At 49.8% G+C, this 19880-nt stretch overlaps 1 protein-coding gene across 5 annotated transcripts in view; it reads right to left on the reverse strand.

The window, feature by feature from the left end:
• Nucleotides 1-8015: 8015 nt before the first annotated feature.
• The window catches only part of IQSEC3 (IQ motif and Sec7 domain ArfGEF 3), a 103854-nt gene continuing 91989 nt past the window's right edge, over nt 8016-19880 (reverse strand). Inside the window, exons 10-15 of one of the 5 annotated variants that reach the window (XR_009724257.1) lie at nt 19068-19167; nt 16874-17035; nt 16028-16120; nt 15337-15380; nt 11943-13160; nt 8016-8699 (exon numbers count right to left, since the gene is read on the reverse strand). Coding sequence is in view for 4 of the 5 variants with exons in the window: in XM_061345781.1 (XP_061201765.1) it covers nt 12723-13160; nt 15337-15380; nt 16028-16120; nt 16874-17035; nt 19068-19167 (837 nt within the window). In the remaining variant the exon portion in view is untranslated. Of the gene's footprint in view, nt 13161-15173; nt 15254-15336; nt 15381-16027; nt 16121-16873; nt 17036-19067; nt 19168-19880 lie in introns of all 5 variants that reach the window. The other 4 variants (XM_061345782.1, XM_061345784.1, XM_061345781.1 and 1 more) reach the window with 4 other exon arrangements.

Below are 19880 nucleotides of genomic sequence, written 5' to 3' on the forward strand. Positions count from 1 at the left end.
AGCTATTTAGGGAACTGTGCTTAAATCCCTCTGAAATCCTCTTTTTCTTGAGGGCTGTAAAAACTAAAATGAATGCCATTGCCCCCATCCTCTGCCACAGCAGCAGGGGCTGAGGGGTGCGATGGGAAAAGCAGGATTGCTCCATTGCTGCTCAAACATCACTTCACCCCTGGAGATATGAGTGTGAGCCTCTCCCCCAGGACAGGGGAGCTCTTCCTGATGCCATTCTCCCAGATGTGATCCAGCATCTGGCAGCTGGTTGTGAAACACATGCACAACATCCACTACATGCTACCAATGCCATGTGGCACTGTAAGGCTTCAGCTAGCTGACCGCTGCATAGCTTGTAGTCTCTCCACAACTCTATTAAATGACGTGTTGGGCACGGATGCACTGTGCGTTGAGGGGTTGCCCTTAAAGCTAGTGTCATTCTGAATGAGCAACTTTTCATTATTCCTCCCCTGTCCTGGGGGGATTCTTTCTGCACTGGGGGAGCCTGGTTGCATCTGGTGGTGATGGTCAAATGGGGATGGGGTCTGTGCCACTGAGGGACATTTCCACTGTGGTTTTGCTTGTACTGAGGGCTACGAGCCTTCACCAAGGACCAGGGACACTGCCTGCTTTCCTCAGGAGCTGAGCACATGCAACACAGTGTTTAGCACTGGATGCCAACACTGGACCTGGAAGCCATGCAGTGTTCCCACACAGCATGGTTTTCCTCTCCTGATGTCTGATCCTCTCTCTATACAACTCCAGGTATTGGTCAGACTCCATCTGAGCAGCTCAGGGGTAGGAAGAAAAAGCCTAGAAGCTCTGAAACCTACTGATGACATCTGGCAGCTAGCTTTTAAAGCATGCGTGCCAGAACCATCCTGATCACTGCACCCCTCAAAGCCCTTGGAAAGGCAAGAGAAGAGATGTCAAGGGAGGGTTGAAAGATGAGGGATCCTGTGGGGACTGGCTACCATCTCCCCTTCCACAGTCTTGGCCACCACAACATCCCTGGGGTCAGGTACCTGTCACTTCTTCCTCCCCTCTCTGCTTTGCATCCTCTTGCTCACCTGTCTCCCCTTCTGTCTTTGGGGAGAGGCTTGCCGGTCCATGACAGCTTTTTTCTCCTCCCCAGCCCTGCTTGACACCAGTGACCTGTCAACCCTGACTCCTCACTGGACAGATGATGCAGGCAGTCTGGCAGTGAGTGTAGGGGCAGGTTTTGCAGAGGCTGGGGTGCTGACCCTTCCTGCTCATCCAGTCATTCCTGTGCTGGGTCCATGCCTCCTTCCTCCCCTGGAGCTTCCTACTGTCTGTGCTAACAGCACTTCTGCCTGCTGTGGGAATTCAGTGCTGTTTCACTGACATTTAACACGGGTGTCAGATGCTTTCCTACCCTCTATGGACAGCCTCAATGGAGAGGAACAAGGGCGCTGTGAAAGCAAAAGCCACAGCACTGTATAGTTCAAGCATTTTAACAGCATTCCTCCAAGTTCTGCATCTTTAATAGTACATTGAAGTGATGCTTGTGGTAAGAAGTCTATGCATGAACCAGACCTGCTCAGAGCTGTGTGGAGGCAGTACACTACCATCCTGGCCCTCAGGGCTTGTTCACCCCATTAGGAGCAACCCCTGGGGCTGCCGTCCCTCCCTGAAGCACACCAGGTGCCCTATCCAGCGTAAGGTCCTTGTGTGTCCTCTCCTGTGCCCCAGTGGCACATACTGGGAGGGCTGCCTGGCAGATATGTGGTGTTTCCCCTCGCTTTAGTGCTTGCCCTGGCCCACCCCAAGGGTCTTGGACCTCTGTGCAGCTCCTAACATTTGGATAAAGCGTTTGAGCTGCAGGGCCATGCCCATGTGGGAGCTCCAGGTGATGACCCTGGGGCAGACACGCGGGGGGTGGCAGGGGATGGGTTGGCATCCCAGTGTCTCCATCACAGTGCTGGCTGAGGCAGCACTGCCAAGGGCTGTGTGGGGCTCCTGCCAAGCATGTGTCTATCATCGTTGTGATGCTGTCAACCGGGAAATGTCTGTATCTGGAGATGCTCAGGAGAGGTTAGTGCTCCCTGCACTGATACCTGACAGCCGTGACACTGACGGAGATGCCAAACGACAGCCTGGCATCATGCTGCTGCACTGCCAAGAAAATGGCACCAGCCTTCACTGCGGCACCAGGGACCAGCCATGTCCCCTCGTGGGGTGGCATGTGTCCCCACCACAGCCCCAGAGAGCCAGCAGCTCTGTACCCCCATGGCAGAGTGGCAATGGAAGGGCTCATCCTGGCCATACTCATGCACCAGAGGAGCTTTTCTCCAAGGGACACTGTGAGGTGCAGGTGTTTCTTCTTCCAGATGAGGAAACCTAACCCAGCGAGTGATGTAATGATACCAGCGGGGCACCAGGCTCACAGGGCCCTGTAGCCAGAGGGGCAGGTAACCTGTTCAGGGAGAACTCCTGGACACTGCATCTCCCACAAGCTCGGGGGTCACTGACAGAGCAGGGCATGGCTGCCTGGCTGGATGCTTTCCTCCCTTTGAAGGCTGTGTGGCTTGAGAAGGCTCCTGGCTGGTTTGCATTGCATCACGCTGTCCGGGAAAACCCAAATACCCCTGCCATAACCCCATGAAGAAAAGCACCTTCTCATTTTGTGCTGATGCTGCTGAACCATCTCCAGACAAAACCTGTCCTGTATTTGTCCAGATACGAGGCTCTACAATATAAACTCAGCCCTTGCCGTCAGCGTAAGGAGTGCTGCCTCCCATCTGCTCAGTAGCTTCAAAGCCTCGTGCTCAGCCTTGGAGGTATGTCAGTCCCTGGGTTGGCACTAGGGGACAAGGGGCAGGATGCGGGGGCACCCATGCCTCGTGTCCCAGCATGCAGGCAGTTCTGGCCCCATGCTCTGCTCTCTGCCCATCCCCAGGGAGCCCAAGCGCCTTTCAGCCACAGCTTGGCACACACCAGAGCAGACTGATATGCCTTTAAATACAGCTCCTCGGTGGGGAGGAGGACAAGAGATGGAGAGGGATGAGCCCTCTTGAATGGAAGGGGACAACATCCCCTTCCACCTCTCCCTGCCCTCAACAGCCACAGCATCTTGTCCTAGTGGCTCCTCCAGTTGCTGCCTGCCCAGCTCATGAGATAAATGCTTCAAGGCTCGTTTGGCCCTGCAGCAGGAAGAGGAAGAGCGCCAGCATCTCTGTCCCCTGTCTGCATGTACTGCAAATGAAGGGATTAGGAGTTATAATCCAAGAGTCTTATTTTAAAGCAGCTTTTCGGCTCTGTGAGGGGAACTTCAGTGTGATGCTCCTAGGGGAGGCGGGTGACAGGGACAGCAGCTGTCACAGCCCCAGCCACTGAGGGTGCCAAGCCAGCAGCAGCCGAGGCTCAGCCTCTATGCTCCATAGGGTGACACTTATCTGGGAGCAACTGTATGTGTGCAGGGAGGCTTCTGACCTGCACCACAGGCAGTGTCTGCCCCGAGAGGCACTGTGATCGTTCCTCCTCTGTGCTTTTTCCCCCGGCCCCTTCCTCCCATTGTTTTCATGGCAAACCTGTGCATAATGTTAACAAACTGCTTGGGTTTTTTCACTGGCACCTCTGCCACCTTTCCCTCTGCTAGTTATTATGGCAGTGCCACTTCTAGGGCAAGTCGACAGATGGCTGGGGTTTTATCTTTGGACTAGCTATTTAATAAGGGCTCCTGCTTTTCCCTTGCACATTTCTTTCCTGGCCACATGTTCGGAGCTGCTGGATGGGTTGTCCTTTTCACTGGCAATGCCAGAAGATGAAAGCTGCGGTCAAATCCCAGGGGACGAGGGTTTTCTTCCCCTTTAGAAAGGGAGGATAATTCTGCCCAGGTCGTGTGGGCCTTACTGAGCAATGCTCTGCCTCCCTGCCAAAAGAGGCAACAGCAGACCAGTCCCCACAAGGAGGTCAGAAGGGCTGTGCTAAAGGCTGGGTCCTACAGGGCAGATCCTAAGTGCACAGAAAGCTGTTGTAGGTGCTGCAACCAGCCTGCTCACACCAGCAGAAACCTGGATCACAAGGACCGACCTGTGCTGTGGTTTATGCTGCCATCAGCTTTGCCGTGGCTAACTGGGTGCAAAGGATATATTCCTTCTGTAGGTCATGTGAAAACAGGGAAAGTTAATGGTGTCAGGGGTTGCCCAGCCAGTAAGTGAGGCTGTCTTGGATGTGCCATGGAGCTGCATGTGACATTTGCTGATGCTGACTGGTGACTGCTGGTTTACCCGGGTCATTGTGCATGAAAGGCACATGGCTGAAGGCTGAGACTAAACCTGAGGTTTGTTTCAGAGAGATAAAGCTGAGATTTCTCCCCACTGTTGCTGTCTCCCAGGCTCTGAAGGGGCTGTACGAGAACCCAGACTCTTCTGGACCTGCTCCATGAGCATGGGGGAAGCTTTCCTTCACATCAGAATGAAAACCAGGGAAACAGGAGGAGGCTTTGGGCACCAGATGCTTGGTGGCAATGCCTCATGGAGGCACCAGCAGCAGACACCAGGCCCTGGTATGGCCAGGCTCACTTCAGTGACTATTCCCCCTGGATTTAGCAGGCTTTCTCTGTACCTGTTTATCCCAAAGAGTTTTCAAAGCCAAGTGTCCTGGGGACTTGGTAGCGTTCACACAGAGCTGTTTGGCAATGCCTGCCCTGGTGAGAGGGTTTGGGCTCCCCAGCCAGCAGGGCTATAGCACTATTCGCTGTTTTATTTCCCCCTACCTCCATTTCCCTTCCCATGGAAGCTGAAGAGGACTTTGGCAGCTTTTCTTGCCTGTCACTTGTACAGTTGCAGTGGTTGTAACATCAGCTGTCCTAGGTTGCTCCATTCCTGCCAGGGCTGCTTGTCCTGGCAAGGCAAAGTCCTGCTCATAGCATCCCAGGAGGGCTGGTGTCCAGCTAGCTGCTCTCAGAGCCTGGCTGGCAGCCCCCCACACTGTGCCTGCCTGTGCCAGGCTTAGCTGTTCTGGGCTTGGTCAGAGCCAGCAGAGATGAACATTCAGAGTATATGGATTTGTGTTTTCCTACAGGGAACATGGAATCACAGAATCACAGAACGGTTTGGGTTGGAAAGGATCTCGAGATGATGAGCTGAAATGTACTGAAATGTTAGACTTTCCAAAATGGGAGGGAATAGGAATGGACATGGAAAGCATCAGGATGGACGTATTTCACTTGAAGTGGTTTTTGCTGCTACAGTCTTGGACTTACAGTCATAGAACAGTAAAGAACTTCTTCCTTATATGTAACCTGAACTTCCCCTGTTTAACTTTTAACACATTACCTCTTGTCCTATCACTACAGTCCCTAATGCAGAGTCCCACCCCAGCATCCCTATAGGCCCCCTTCAGATACTGGAAGGCTGCTATGAGGTCTCCACGCAGCCTTCTCTTCTCCAGGCTGAACAGCTCCAACTTTCTCCTGTACAGGAAGATCCTTCCCTCTCCCATTCCCTGGGGTTTTTTTGTAAACTGACTTGCTGTCACTTGGGACACCCTACTCTTCATGAGGAGGAAAGCTCAGGAAGACAGGATTCTTGTTTCCAAGAAGTCATTAGTGACTGTACCACGCTGTCAGACCCCAAGGCTGGAGCATGGGCATTGCATAAAATAAGATCCTACATGCTTCAGAACAATCCCAGGCCATGGATTGTATGGATTAAGGCAGAAAATACAGCTGCTCAGCCTGTTTTTAACCTCAGTTGTACTCATTAGCTGCAGGAAAGACTCCAATACCGGCCAAGTGTGACAGAGCTCCTAATCTGGTTAAATCCCACAGCCCTACTCACCTGCCATCCTCATCCTTGAGGCACCTGATTTTCAGCCACCTTTCTTAGGTCAGGCAGGAGTACGTGCATGATTCCAGGTTGCTGGACTCAGGATCTGGCATCAACCTTACAGAAAGGCACCCAGCAGCTGGTAACAACAGGAAACCTGGATGCGTGGGGAATGGGGGGGCTGTGATGAGCTGTGCCCCAGGCACCCCCGAGGCACCAGCATGATCCTTCCAGAGTACTCCAGGTGAGGTGGAAGGAGGAGCCCACTGACAGCAAAGCACTTGTGGGATGTGCTTGATTTAAAGTCCATCTTTAAAGCTGCAGAGAAAAACTGCATCTCAAAATTGTCAGTGGAAGACAGTGGCATACTTTGATCAAGTCTGAATGCACTGTGTGTTATGTTATTGCACACTATGTGTACTGTATTCATATAACAGTGTAGAGATGCAGTATGACAGCTGTAGGATATGTTTTTTGGATTGTAATCTCTGTACCAGCACTACCTGTATGTATCTACATAGTATCCGTCCCAAAAGGACCTGCAGCCTTCAGCTTAGTGATAATACCTGCACATAGGAGCAAGTTAGGAGTATTTCACATGTAGACAATCTGGTTTTATTGCTTTCATCTTTACAGCCAGGTGTGTGATCTAAACATCAGGCAGAAACTTCTCCAATAATATCCCGTTTCAAAACATCTTAGAAAATGACTGTTTGGGATTGGGCTCATTTATAATAAATCCGTGGCACACAAAAACATAAACGGGAACCTCTGAATCCTTGGGAAATTGCCTATCTGTGTCTCAGAGCGATTTCTGTTCTGTGAAGTGTTTCGCTATGGGCCTGGGGACCTACGGGATTCATTGAAGCCAGCAAAGAATTTGCAAGCTGTAGACAGGGGTTTTTTAGCAGGTGCAATCTGAACCCAGCATCTATTCGACTCAGCTGCAAAGTAGGTTGCCTTCCCCCATCCACTGCAAAGGAGAGCTCGCTTTGTGTGCACATGTTCATCTCTGATCATCTCTCTCATCCCTGTGCAGAACTTCACAAAGGTCAGTTTCATTAACCTTGGGGTTATGCTTTGTGTAAATATGCATGTGTACCTGATTTGCACGGGAAATGTCATTTTCCTTACGTGCCTCCCATCCAACCGTTAACCCAGCCTGAGCCTATGTATCCTGTGAGATGTGCTGCGATGGTAGCTGCAGCCAGCACAGCTGTCCTGCTCATGCAGTGCACGGCTGCATATGCCCAGTACTTTTGCACAGCACATTCAGCTGTGTGAATATAGAGGTGCCTACACATTATCATCCACACAGAACCACACGCTGGCAGATGGTGTGTGCATTAACACGCAGTATGTGCCGATGTCTCTGGGTGCATGAGTTTCTCTGTGGCCAGCTGGCGCCCAGCACACACATTGGCTTGTGAAGCTGCTCTCCTTGCTGCACCATCATGCGCCTCGCATGGGTGTGCGAGCTGCCTTCCCCAGCAGTGCACGGCTACACACAGGGTCTGGAGCTGGATCTGCAGTGTGCCAGCAAGATGGAAAGAAAGGAGCTGCAGCACAGAATGGCTTTGCCTTCCCCCCCTCACTGTTTTCCTCTCTGCCTCACTGCAGGGGTGAATTATACATTGAGTTGCTGTACCTTGGACAAGATTCTTTCTTTCTGGTTTCCTCTGGATCTGATCCTCAGAGAGGCTGAGCACTGAACTAGCTCCTGCTGTGTTCCATGAAGTACCAGCAGTAGCTGCAGCAGGCTGCCCCTGGGGCCAGCAGGGAGCCACGGTGCTTAGCACTCCTTGGGAGTGCACCCTTGGTGTGTCATGTCATAGAATCATAAAATGGTTCCAGTTGGAAAAGACCTTCGAAGGTCATCCGGTCCACCCCCCCTGCAATGAGCAGGGACATCTTCAACTAGATCAGGTTGCTCAGAACCACATCCAGCCTGGCACTGAATGTCTCCAGGGGCAGCGCATCCGACACCTCTCTGGGCAACCTGTGCCAGTATTTTACCACCCTCATTGTAAAGAATTTCCTCCTCAAATCCAGCCTGAATCTTCACTCTTTGAGCTTAAAACCATCACCCCTTTTCCTGTTGCAGCAGGGCCTGCTATGAAGTCTCTCCCCATCCTTCTCATAAGCCCTTTTTAAGCACTGAAAGTCTGCCTGTGCACACCACTGGAGGCCAGGGAGAGGGGACAGGGGACTGAGGCAAAGAAGACATTAGCGCACAAGTGACATATCTCAATATAATTTCTAAAATTCTATTAATTGAACAGATAAAATACCTCTGATCTATTTTTGTTAGTTTTGTTACAAAATATTAGCCATTTGGACTCTTTGCTAGGTGTGACCACACCACTTTTCCCAAAGGAAGCTTTTCTTGGTGATATTTACAGCAGGGAACAGGTACAGATAGACAGGTGTGTTCAAAAGCCTACACACAGGTAACACTTCTGCTGTTAGTTGTTAAAAAGACACATTCAGATGGGGTTGTGACTAGTGTTGAAGAGTGGGTGACTTCAAAGCTGCTGTCCCAGGCATAGCTGTGCCAAAGCAAGCAGGACGAGGACAGCTCTAGCTCACAAAACACTGCCGGCAGTCCCTGGAGCCTGCACTAGCACAGTGAGGCAGCTGGTGGAGTGGGAGATGGGGGAGCTTGCTCAGCAACTTGCATTTCAAAGCAGAGACTCTGCCAAGCAGCAGCTTCCTTGGTCTAGGGCTCAGATTTGTTTTGGAAACCTCACAAACATATGCAGATCGTTGCAGGTTGAGCCTTCTAAGAAACACATAACAGAACTCAAACTCACAGCTCAGCAGCCCTCAAACACTTCCAAGTCTGCTGGTACCCTTTTGTGAAGAAGTTTAAGTATTGATGAAATTCTGGTTGTGGACCATATCCACACCTTTCATCTACAGGGAGGAGAGAAAAGGTGAACAGTGGGATGCTTTGAAGGTCTTGCCAAAAGCACCAAGTGTTGCTACCACGGTGGCCCAGACTATGGCATTAAAAGTGTTACAGCAGTGGACAAAAACTGTGTTAAACCCAAATTGTTTGAACTAAGCCTGATTCTCCTGCCACAGTTTCTCCAGCCCTTTACTATTGGTGTAAACAGATTAATTTCACTGGCACCAGCAAGACAGTCTCAGGACAGAGCCTGATGGGCTGCATAACACAGCTTTGTAGATCTCACCGTGCTCTCTCCTACCCTCCTGCAGAGTCAACTTCTTTGGCCCACTGACTACTCAACACTCACTGCAGAATACAGAATACTTCCTACTAGGCTTCTCTTTTCTCTCTCCCCCTTCCTCTCTTCTTTTAATATAGAAGGATGTGAATCCAACAGCAAAGACACTGGTTATTAGGGTTGATTTAATCTCTGCAGCAGCTTCCTGCCTGATCCCTCCACCTGAAAGATTGTGTTAGGTTCATGAGCAGAATCGCTGCTGTCAAGGGCTGGTGATTTTTCTTTGGACTGGTCCCTCCAGGCGAGCTGTGGTACACATTTTATCCTTCATTAGGTTGTCACTGACGTACTTCTTCTAGCCTGCACCCTGCACCCTGTCAAGGATCAGCCTGCGTGCAAGGGTGCCTATACACCATACTACAGCTACATTCAGCCTGCGTGTCTCGCTTACGTGGTGGAGGGCTATGGGAGCAGACAGTACAATAGATCAGATGAGGTGTAGACATGCTTTAAAGTGCTTGTCATCCTTCGAGACCAACCTTCAAAGGAAAAGAAAATATCCATACTTAGAAGTGAAGTCCGAAGGGCTCAGCTACACAGTAGAATTTAGAGCAACCTGTTGCACGACAACCTGGAATAGAGTAGATTGGTGTCTCTCTAGCTGAACCCAACAGAAGACGTTGTAGCCAGCAGGCTAGAAGACAGCAAGTGTTATCTACATTTGTTTCTCTGTCCAAAGCTCAAGGCCAGCATTAGCCTTTGCAAGGTCAGGGAAATGGAGCCAGCTTGCCCTGAGAGACTGCTGTGCCTCAGGTACCTTGGCACTTCATTTAACTCGCTTCCACCCTTCATCCAACACATAGAAGGGAGTCTCATGGAAGCTTCCTTATTTCTCCCTGAAATTCTTGCAGCTCTCCCAATCAATTATTAAAGCAGCAAACCTCTCTTGTAGGAACTTCATAGGCATTGTTATAAATATTTCATCTAAAAAAATTATTTCATCAAGTACCTTCAGGTTCTGTTGTTGTCACTTTGTGTTAAACGTCAAGTAAAATCTAATTTATTTATTTTAACACACGCACACAGACATTCAGTGGCTCGCTGCACTCTTGGAAAAAACAAACAAACAAGGACTGCCATTCCTCTCAGGCAGTGAAGTAACCACCGAGAAGGGAGGGCAGTGCCAGCCATAGAAAGAAAGTGTCATAATGCTGCCTTATTATAAATCTCCTCCTGGATACCTGCCCTTCCACTGCAGCAGTGAGCAAAATAAAACGGCAGCTATACACTACATTGACTGGACAACGGCAGATGCCACACGTATGACTTCCCAGGAAGCTTTGGGCAGGTCGGATGACATCCGGGCTGTGTGATGAGACTGTGCGTCACCCTGGAGGGAGCCAGCAGCAGATCATGCCAGCTGTGCCTCACATCTGGCTGGAGTGCAGGGCTGAGCCCTGGCTGGGGTGAGGACCTCTCCCTGGGCCCAGATGTGGGATGCGGAGCATCCTCACTGCCCTGAGGGGCTGGATAAAAGAAAGCTGCTCTGGTCTGGAAGGAGACTGGACTTTTGTTCAGGCTTTTATCACATTTTTGTCTGTCTTTTGCTTCTGCAGTGGTCCCCGGGGCTGTGCCTGTTCGTTTTCAGTTTATTTGCTATTGCTTATAAAAGCAGTAGCCTGGTGCCCTGCTCCACACAGCTAAGAAAACAACTTAGACCTGCTGGCACACCTGGGTCAGGCTCAGAAATAAGGGGACCTGGAAGAGAGCAGGCTCCTGCACTGCCCTGGAGAGCTGCCCAAGCACAGAGGACCCTTCACCCCAGCCTCTGCCCACTTCCCTAACCCCAGCTGGGATTATGTCCAGGTTAAATATATGAGCTCTTTCATCTAACATTTCAGCAGGGCCAGCAGACATCCAAAGGGCACTGAGGGGAGCCAGTCCCTGAAGCACTGTGAGTTTTGTCACTGGCAATAGCACCAGAGGTGAGCATACTAATGCAATCCCTACGGAAATCGCTTTGTGGATTTTACCCTGCAAGGTAACAAAGAGTTTCCTGCATCTGTCTTCACTGTTACCCTTTCCTGACATTCTGCACATCCCCACCATTGCCAAAAACTCCTGCCACTCCTCACCCAATGGCTGTCATCAGCACTCAGTGCTCACATCTCAGCCTGGCACAGGGAGGAAGAACATTTCTTTCTTTCCCTCTTAAAATGAAATAAAAATAAAGGCCCTAAAAAGCCTTCTGTCCTATTTTAAAATCCTAAAGTTGATCTTCCTAAGCCTCAAAGGGAAACAGAGTGAATGAGTAAGACCAAAGCCTTTAAGATAATTAATAACTTCCCCTCCCTACTGCTTCCTAAAAATATATCCATAGCCCATTTTTAATGCCGTCTTCCTTCACACCAACGTCCCCAGTAAAGCAGAGCAATCATCTCTATCTCAGGATCTACCCCTCCCGTTACTTTGAAGCTGGGAGAGTGAAGGATAGGGAGGGAGAGAAAAGGCCTTGGAGTCTGGTATCCGGGCAGCTTTCCTATAGGAAGGGCTGATGGGGGAAAGAGTATAGTCAGGCAAGAGATACAGATGGGATCTCACATAGGTGGTCTCCAAAAAGCCCCTTCCCTCTAACGCAGGAAGGAACACCTACCCCAGAAAGTGAACAAAACACTTGGCTTTGCCTTCAGAATAGAAAAAAAGCAGGTGGGCAGGAAACACAGAAATAGCCAGAAGGAGGAAAGCAGAGGTGGGTCTGTTTTATGCTAGAGAGACAATCTTTGTATGTGTGTGTGTGTGTGGGTGTGCTGAGGTGTTAGGGCACCTCTTGGTGCCATCTCTTTGGAAAAGTACTCAACCATCCCAGGAAAGATCCCTAGACTTCATCCCTTCCGCTCCCTCAGAACTGCTTGGTGTTTTCCTTTAGTAAGCATGCGCCATACATACGCTACCATACAGGTGTATTTACATGTGATGAGGTCTGCTAGGTCTCAGCAGAGGTCTCTGGTACAATGCTCCAGTACAACAACAGAAAGAGTTTTGGTGTTCAGTGAGGCCATCTTCGCATGGCACTGCAGCTCAGGACAGTCTCTCCTCCTCTCGAGCTTTCTTCCATTCGTGCACTCCTTTGCTTGGAACCGGCTGCTGCGAAGATTGAGTATTTGAAGAGCGATGTGAAGAAAGCGTAGCAAGTGGTACAAGTTCTCAGCTCCAGCTTAGCAGGTGGCAGCAGTGGTGGCAGGGGGAACTCCATCCCCAGGAGGGCCCCAAGGCTGGTCCTTGGCACAGGTGAGTCCGCTTCTCTCTGAGGCTGGCAAAGTTTTGAGGTGGGTACAAACCTATGTCCGGGTAAATGCAAGGCAGGGGAGAAGGTCGAGGAGTAGCAAACGGAAGACACAGTGCCTAGAAAGCAGCAGGTCATCAAGGCTCTCAGGAACAGGGCAACAAAGTGCTACAAGGGAACGGCGTGAGCACAGGAGGCCTCTGGGGCTGGCAGGGTGTGAGGATGTGTGAGCATGTAGGTTGGCAGTTTCTACAGATGGCTCCTCACAATTAGCATCACCTTGAGGAGAGGCAGGGCAAGAGTTAGGTCAGTTGGCTGTTTTTTTGCCTTTTTTTTTTCTTCTTTTCTTCTTCTTTTACTAAAAAATAAATCACAAACTAGATCTCTGTAGGCAGAAAGGGTCCCCGGGGGGCGGTGGGGAAGGGAAGCAGGGAAGTCTGTGCTGTTCTGGTGCTGGTGGTGTGGCTACACGAGGCTGCGCGAGCCACTGGAGTACCTGCGCCTCTGAAGCAGGGAGCCTGGGGGGCAATACTGGTGAGGGTGGTTGTAGGGAGGTGGTGGAGGTGGGAGGGGAGGCTGATGGACCAGCTTCATGGGGGTCCCTGGGAGCCCACTGCCCACAGCGTGCCAGGGGGTGGAAGTGCAGGAATCAGAGGTGACGTAGCGTGTCAGAGTCTGGTTGAGGGCCGGCTCCATCCGAGCGAGGCACGGCTTGTCCAGGACAATGACTTTGACAATCTGCTGGCACTGTACAAGTGTCCCCGCCGAGGCGGGGTGCGAGGGCACCAGTGCTGTCTCCAGCCGCTCCCGTGGCATGTTAAGACGCGTGCTGGGCTGCATTCCACTCTCGGGCCCCAGGGCGGAGTTGTGCTGGTACGTTTGAAGCCTGTTGTGAATTGACACCTAGTTTAGAAACAGCCAAAGAAGCATTAAATGTTACAAGACTTTTCCCATCTGCTGCTACTGGCTGCCCTGAGCCCCCACCACCAGTCGGCATCACGTGCATTAAACCCTCCCTCCAAAACCAAACCAGAACAGACACAACCCCCGGCTGCGCAGAACTCCCCAGTAGCCCCACCATCCCCATCTAGGCCTAAGTGCCCCTGTCCTTTCCATCGTGTCAAAGGCATCAGGGCCGGCGTTCCCAAAACCGGTGTAATTTTGATTATCCAAACAGTACAGGGAACACAAATCAACTCTAGGTCCATGAATTCTCATGGTAATGAACAGACCTTGGAGGTCGTGCCCTTGTCCCCACCAGCAAAAAGGAGAGGGGAACCAGACAGTGAGGGTTCAGATAATAAAGGTTGTGCGTTTCAGTAATGTGACAGTAGCTGAATCTGAGATAGGGGCAGACAGAGAGACTCAAGCCTTTCCCAGCTCCCTGCCTTTCTGAGTCAGAAGGTACACCACCTGACTGGCTAATCTGTTTGCAAAGGAAAAAGCAGGAACCTGACATTCTCTAGCAAACGGCAGTTCCCTCCGATCCATTTGATGGTTTGTCAGTGAAAGGAAATGATTTTCAAAAAAAATAAAAGGAAAAAGGAAAGGAAAAAATGCCCGTCTAGCTCATACAATGATAAAAGAAATTCATGATGAAATGGCAGCAGATTAGATAATCTCAAAGAAATGGAAATGCTCCTCTGCTGGCAGAGTATTGTTTGGGCAGCTGGAAGGGGGAAGGGAAGCAGGAGGTCATCAGGATCCTCACAGGCTGATAACCGAGTCACATGGGGGAGCTCACTGAGCCCAGTTGGAAAAGGAGGAGCTGGTCTGGACTAGAGGTCCCTAGAGGGGGAAGCACAGCAGGAAAATGGTGCTTCCCAAATGGTGGATGGAGTTATAGTTCCTCCTGGCAAGGATATGGGCTGATGGAAACCCTGAACCAGAGCAAAGTTGCCAGCTCCAAACAGAATGTCAGCCAAGTGACAAACCCTGGGTAGGAAACAAGTGCCTGCAGGTTTGCATGGCACTTCCAGTTAGGCAGGGGTACAGTGGACAGGCAGATGAGAGAGCAGGGGTGCCCTGCTGGTCTGGCATGTTGGGCAGCTATGCCAACAATGGGGAAGGAGAAGCTGTGGAGTGGCCAAGCTTCCCATGGAGGTTGCTCAGAGTCACTGGACAGCAGGACATAATATTGTGTTGATATTTATTCAGGTAGTGCAATATCCCATAGGAAAAACTGGTTGCTGGGCCACGATGTGCTACTGACATTAGGATACATGGAAACCATTCTCCACAAGGAAACACTCCTCCCAGCAGGAATAGGAAATCGGCTGGGAGAGACACCTTCCCCAGGAAGGGGGTGTCTTCAAGGAAATGGGGTGCACTTCAGGGAAAAGAAGCAGCACCAACTCCTCACAGAGAAGTTGAAATCTTCAAGTGAATATACTATGACCAGAGAGAAAAGAACTACCCTGGAAAAGGGCAAATTCAGGACAACGGTAATATTCCAGACAGGGAGAGAGTAGGAAGCAATAGACAAGATTTTCAGCTGTGAAGATCACATTTTCCTGTTTCCTCACAGGCAATGGAAGTACGGGTGTCTGTGAAGAAACCCCTAGACATCCCTGCGAAGGTAGAAGTACACTGGACAGCCAAGCTCCCTGCCTAGGAAGGTGAAGCTGTAGGGAAAGTCTCTGGTATACAAAGGCCATGCTTAATCCCCTTCAAGAGGGGATGGAAAGAGAGAGCTGCAGAGATTGTGCAGGAAAGCTGGGCTGCGGGGAATTTGCATGTGATGCTGCATGGAGTTAGCATGTCAGGGAAGTCTTTAGTGGGGTTCTCAGTCTCCCCAAAAGCAGTGGGGTAGGTTAGTCTACAGCGTTTGGGAGCTTGGTCCATGAGGGATGTTACAGTTATAAAAACGGATTGAAAATGCTTTGAAGTTTAGTTTGGATTTGAAAGTTGTATTACCCGTCCTAGCAGTAACTTTTAATTGTATCTCTGGAAATTGGTAAAATTGTCAGTCTGGCTGGGGAGGCATTGATTAAAACCTGAGAAAAGAAACAACAGAGAATGTGAGAAGAGCTGAAGTGAGAGAGAATTACTTACCTCAGCTGCTCTGCACTCTACTTACCTCCACTGTGCTGTCCGAGACCTTCTCTCCCAAATCCTTCTTGCCTTTGAAAGAAAACAACAAATCTCACTCATGAGGTCCGTACTGGCCCTCATACTGTGCACTGGAAAGCTAAAAGTAGAGGTGCATAGCCAAAACAAGGCTCTTGACTGCATAAACAAATCCAGACCCTGATAGCTGCTGATAGTGGGGTCAGAGGAGGCCCCTTCTGGATTCTATCCTTAGGTCCTGATCTCAGTGCCATCCCAGTGAGTTGGTAGCCACTTGCCTCTGCACTTGCTTTTTGCTGGCATAAAAGCCAGGGCACAAACAGACACAAAGCTTGTGATAGAAAGAGGCTGGTCCAAAGTGCTGGTATAGAGGCTGGAAGAAGTCAATAATGCAGTTACTGTGTTGCATCAGTTCAGGGAAGAAAAAGCGGCCCAGGTTCTTCAGCAGTTACCTATGCTCCATCAGTAAAGCCTCTTCACTAGATGCTACAGCTACAGTCTGGGTAATGAGGCTTTAATGGCTTTTCTAGGGTATTTGAAGAATGCACATATTTCCACTATTTCTCATATTTCCACTATTTGCCCAAGGCTAAAGGATACAAAGCTGAAATTTCTTTTTGCAGTTATTCTCACAGGAATCAATGAAAACACATTTGCAAAGGCACCACTGCTTAACCATGAGAAGCTGGGTGTCCTCTTACCTGTTGGTGAGCCTTGCTTAGACTGCAATTCCATCTGGGCTCCATTGGTCCTTAACGAGAGAGTCTTTGCCCCTTGCTGTTTCTCCAGCTCCCCTGTAAGACAAATATACAAAAGCTTACAAGGAGAAGAATGGAGAGGACACTAGCATATTGAAAGGGCAATATGGGAAGTCAGTAAGGAGAATTAATGCAAGAATATTACAAGAGTGTCAAGAAGGGAAGGAGAGAGGAACAGCCAAGAAAAAAACCAAACTGGAGAGGACTTGACATGTGGAGGAGCTTACATATCCACACAACCCTCTATGTATGACCTGCATTTATAATGAGTAGGTTGCACAGATGAGACCACTGATGCTGAGCTACTTTGACTCACCAGTTTATTCATGGAAAGGCCATTGAAGGCTACATGAATATCTGATCTGTGTAGGCCAGACCACAGACAGACACAGTACGGACTGCATGTCCCCTAGACATTCCTGGACTGAAGGACAACTCTGCTAAGGCTACCAGACCTGTCTCATACTTTTCAGCTAGCTAGTGACCATATTTGCATAGTCAAAGGAGTATGGAATGGAGAAGAGTCTTCTGGGTCTGAAAGATTCACTATTCCAAGCCACTGCATCATTCACCCTGTTTCATAAACATCCTAAATAGTTGTTCCATTTCTCCTGCTGGTGGGTGGTCACAAAGCCTGACTGCTTTTTCACATTGATGAACACAAGTCCTGTGCAGACTTGTGCTACTCATCCTCTTTCCCTGTGTTCCTGAAGAACGCATTTCCTTTACCCTTTCTCCCTTGTAGACACATGCAGTGTGATGGCACTGGAGTGTGTTACAGGCCCTTACATTCAATTCTTATCTGCTCCAGCTCTGTCACTTCTGCTATCGACTCTTTGAGGTCTTCCACAAACTTCTGCATTTCCTCAGCACCCAGAGCACAGAAGTGTAGTACCTGTTTCTTCTCTGAGCCTGAAACTGGAGTCACCAGTGTGATGCCATGGGGGTAATCTGTAAAAAAAGGTGTGTCAGAAAAATTAAGTGGTGTTAGGCATTCCTGCTGGAGTATTTGATTGCTTTGGTACCTCTGCAAGACAGAGTTTCCAACATGAGTCCAAGGGAATGGCACACCTAGGAGTTCGTCCCACTGCAGACTTAGAGCTTGCAGCATTGCAGCCTTCCAAGGGAACAGAATAGCCAGCTTGCAGCAACAAGGCAAGTGTCACCAGCACCACAGAACTGCCCAAACCAGCTCTTAGTTACACTTATGCAACACTGGCTCTAGGAACCTGAGCACAGAATTAGCACTGTAAAGCCCTTCTAAATCTGTGGAGGAGTAAAGAGTACATATTGGAGGCCAACAACACTTCTCCTGTGGGAGATGCAGCAGGAGAAGTTGGCTCCTGGAGTCATAGCCAGAACATCCTTTAACATCCACTAACATCCACAGACGCAGGACTTCTCCCCTGTCTCTGCTTCCATCATCAGAGAACATGTCAGGGGTGTTAGCACAGCATGGGTGGGGAACTCATTGTGCTATGCAGAGAGAACGCTAAAGATGTGGGTTTGTAGGCCTCCGCTTAGCACTCTCCAACATGCAAAACATGTGGGAATGTAAAGGAAAGGATATGCCCAGAGAGTGAAACATCAAAGAAAAAGGCCTTGTGTTTAAAAGACCAGGTTGGGTGCAGGGAGGTGGTGGCTGGAGATTCAGCCAACAGAAGCAGGAGAACAAGAGCATGCAGAGAACTTGCTACACTTGTGACTGGACTTCCTCTATCTTTTGCTCAATGGCCAGTGGTTTCAATCCATTTTCTCCTTCCCTTTCACCTTTCTCCACATGTAATTTCTTTCTTCCCCTATCCTGCTTTCTCTCCTCCTCCACTGCCTAACTTCCACATGCTCTTCCTTTATCAGTCTTTACCACACCAGGCACAGGACCAACCTGCTATTTGCTGACAGCCCTCAGCTCCCCTGGTTTGTGTCTGAGGACCCTTTTCCCACCCTGTGTCTCTTCGACCTGTGACAAGCTCTTTGGGACATCTGCTTTCCTGTCCCTGCAGGGGATACATGACAGGATGCCTTTGCCAGAAGATCCTTGGGCATTCCCAGGATAGTCATAATACCCCTGAAACCCGATCCCTGCTGTGGTGGTGCCCAGGGATGCTCAGTTATAAATGACTCTTGTACATACAGGGATGTGAGAGACCCTGCATGCTGCAGAGGATATGGTGCTGAGAGAACAACTCATGCTGCCAATAAGGCAGAGGGAAGATGTAAAACGCTTGGTATAGCCACAGAGCTGCTACAGTCTTCCTTCCTTGCTGCATGTTCTACAGCTCCTCACGAACTCCCCAGCCCCTCTGCCTGCACCAGCAGGAAACCTGTCTGTTTCTGGAACTCCTCCACCACACAACTAGCTTCAATCATGACACATCATGGCTCTATTCCCAGTCCATCAAGGTCAGGCTGACTAGGGCTGGCCTCTCGCCATGCTTTGGTGGGTGCTGTTCCAAGGACTCTGCTTCTGTCTTGGTAAGCTTTCAGCACAGCACAGCATGGCACAGTGCAGGGAGGAAACAGCAGCACCTGAGCCTTTATCAATGTCAAACGTAGAGGTGGGAGTTGTGACTTTGGGCATGAGGGGAGAGGGGATAAAGTTGGAAGCAGCAGTTTTGTCAGTGAGGATCTCCATCTACAGTTGGCTCCTAAGAGCTCACCGAGATGTATCTGGAGACTGATTCCTTCATTCCTTCCCACTAGTGCTCTCCCTGCCACCATGACAGACAGGTCTTTCAATAAGCTTTAATTCATCCCTTCTGCAGGAGCTCAGACCTATTGAGAGTTAGCAGGAGGCTCTTCTCATCACACTGTACCTGCACAGTCATCTCTTCAGCACCAAGCCTCAGTTTTCTCCCCTCCACTTTTAACCCTGATAGAATCTCTCTTCTGATGCAAACTCACACTGGCTGACACAACCCCCTCCCTCCTACTCCTTTTCCCTGCCAAACCCCCTCAGGCAACCCATGAGCAATGGACTTACATTCATTCTCAAAGAGATGGAACTGCATCCCCAGCAGGCCAACCGACTTGCAAAATGTGTACGTTGAGGAGCTTTTCTTCTTGGGGCAAAGCTTGAGGATCTGTTGGAGGGAGAGATGCATCACTGGGCAGGGTACTGGTGAACAGTGAGGCAAGAACAATGCAACCTGCTCGAAGTAAGAAAGCTTTCTGCAAGCTCTGTTAATTCTGCATAGGAGTAACACTGGATGAGTGACAGGCTCGTTGCCCAGAAAGCTGCCTGGCATACTGCACTTGTAATAACACTTCTGAAATTCGGCATGCATAGATAGCCCTGGGGCCCACGCAGCTCCCTGTCTCCCAGAGGGGCTGGCTTTCTGATGCCCACATTTCTGACTTTGCAAGGGTAATTCTCTTCACCGAGGGCCAGATCAAAAGGCGAAAGGAAGCCTGTCAGAAATACCTTAGAGCTGGGAACAAGAGCGTATGTGAATGCTGCGTTGCCCTCATTCCCTCAGCACGAGCTCTTACGGACCTGATTTATCAGATAGCAAGGAGCAGACCCTCTCCCCAGCTTCACAACTCTACAAACCAATGCAAAGGAATAGGTGGGGAAGTTCTCTTGTCCTCTACCCCTATAAAAGGGTTTGGGGTTAGCCTTACGTTTGCAACATCTACAGTTTCATTTTGCCATTAAATTCAGTGGAACTCCCATCTTGTTTGGCCTCCTCCCAGTCTCAGTGTAACTCTGCCCTCCCTTTTTATCTGTCTGAACTCAGCTGCAAGGTTTAAAAGTACTGTACACATTTGGGGCTCCAGTAAGTAATATCTAGTT

This window comes from Neopsephotus bourkii, unplaced genomic scaffold (assembly GCF_033783945.1).
Source record: "Neopsephotus bourkii isolate Nb327-2 ecotype Australia unplaced genomic scaffold, CSIRO-AGI_Nbou_v1 NB_244, whole genome shotgun sequence".
NCBI lineage: Eukaryota > Metazoa > Chordata > Aves > Psittaciformes > Psittacidae > Neopsephotus > Neopsephotus bourkii.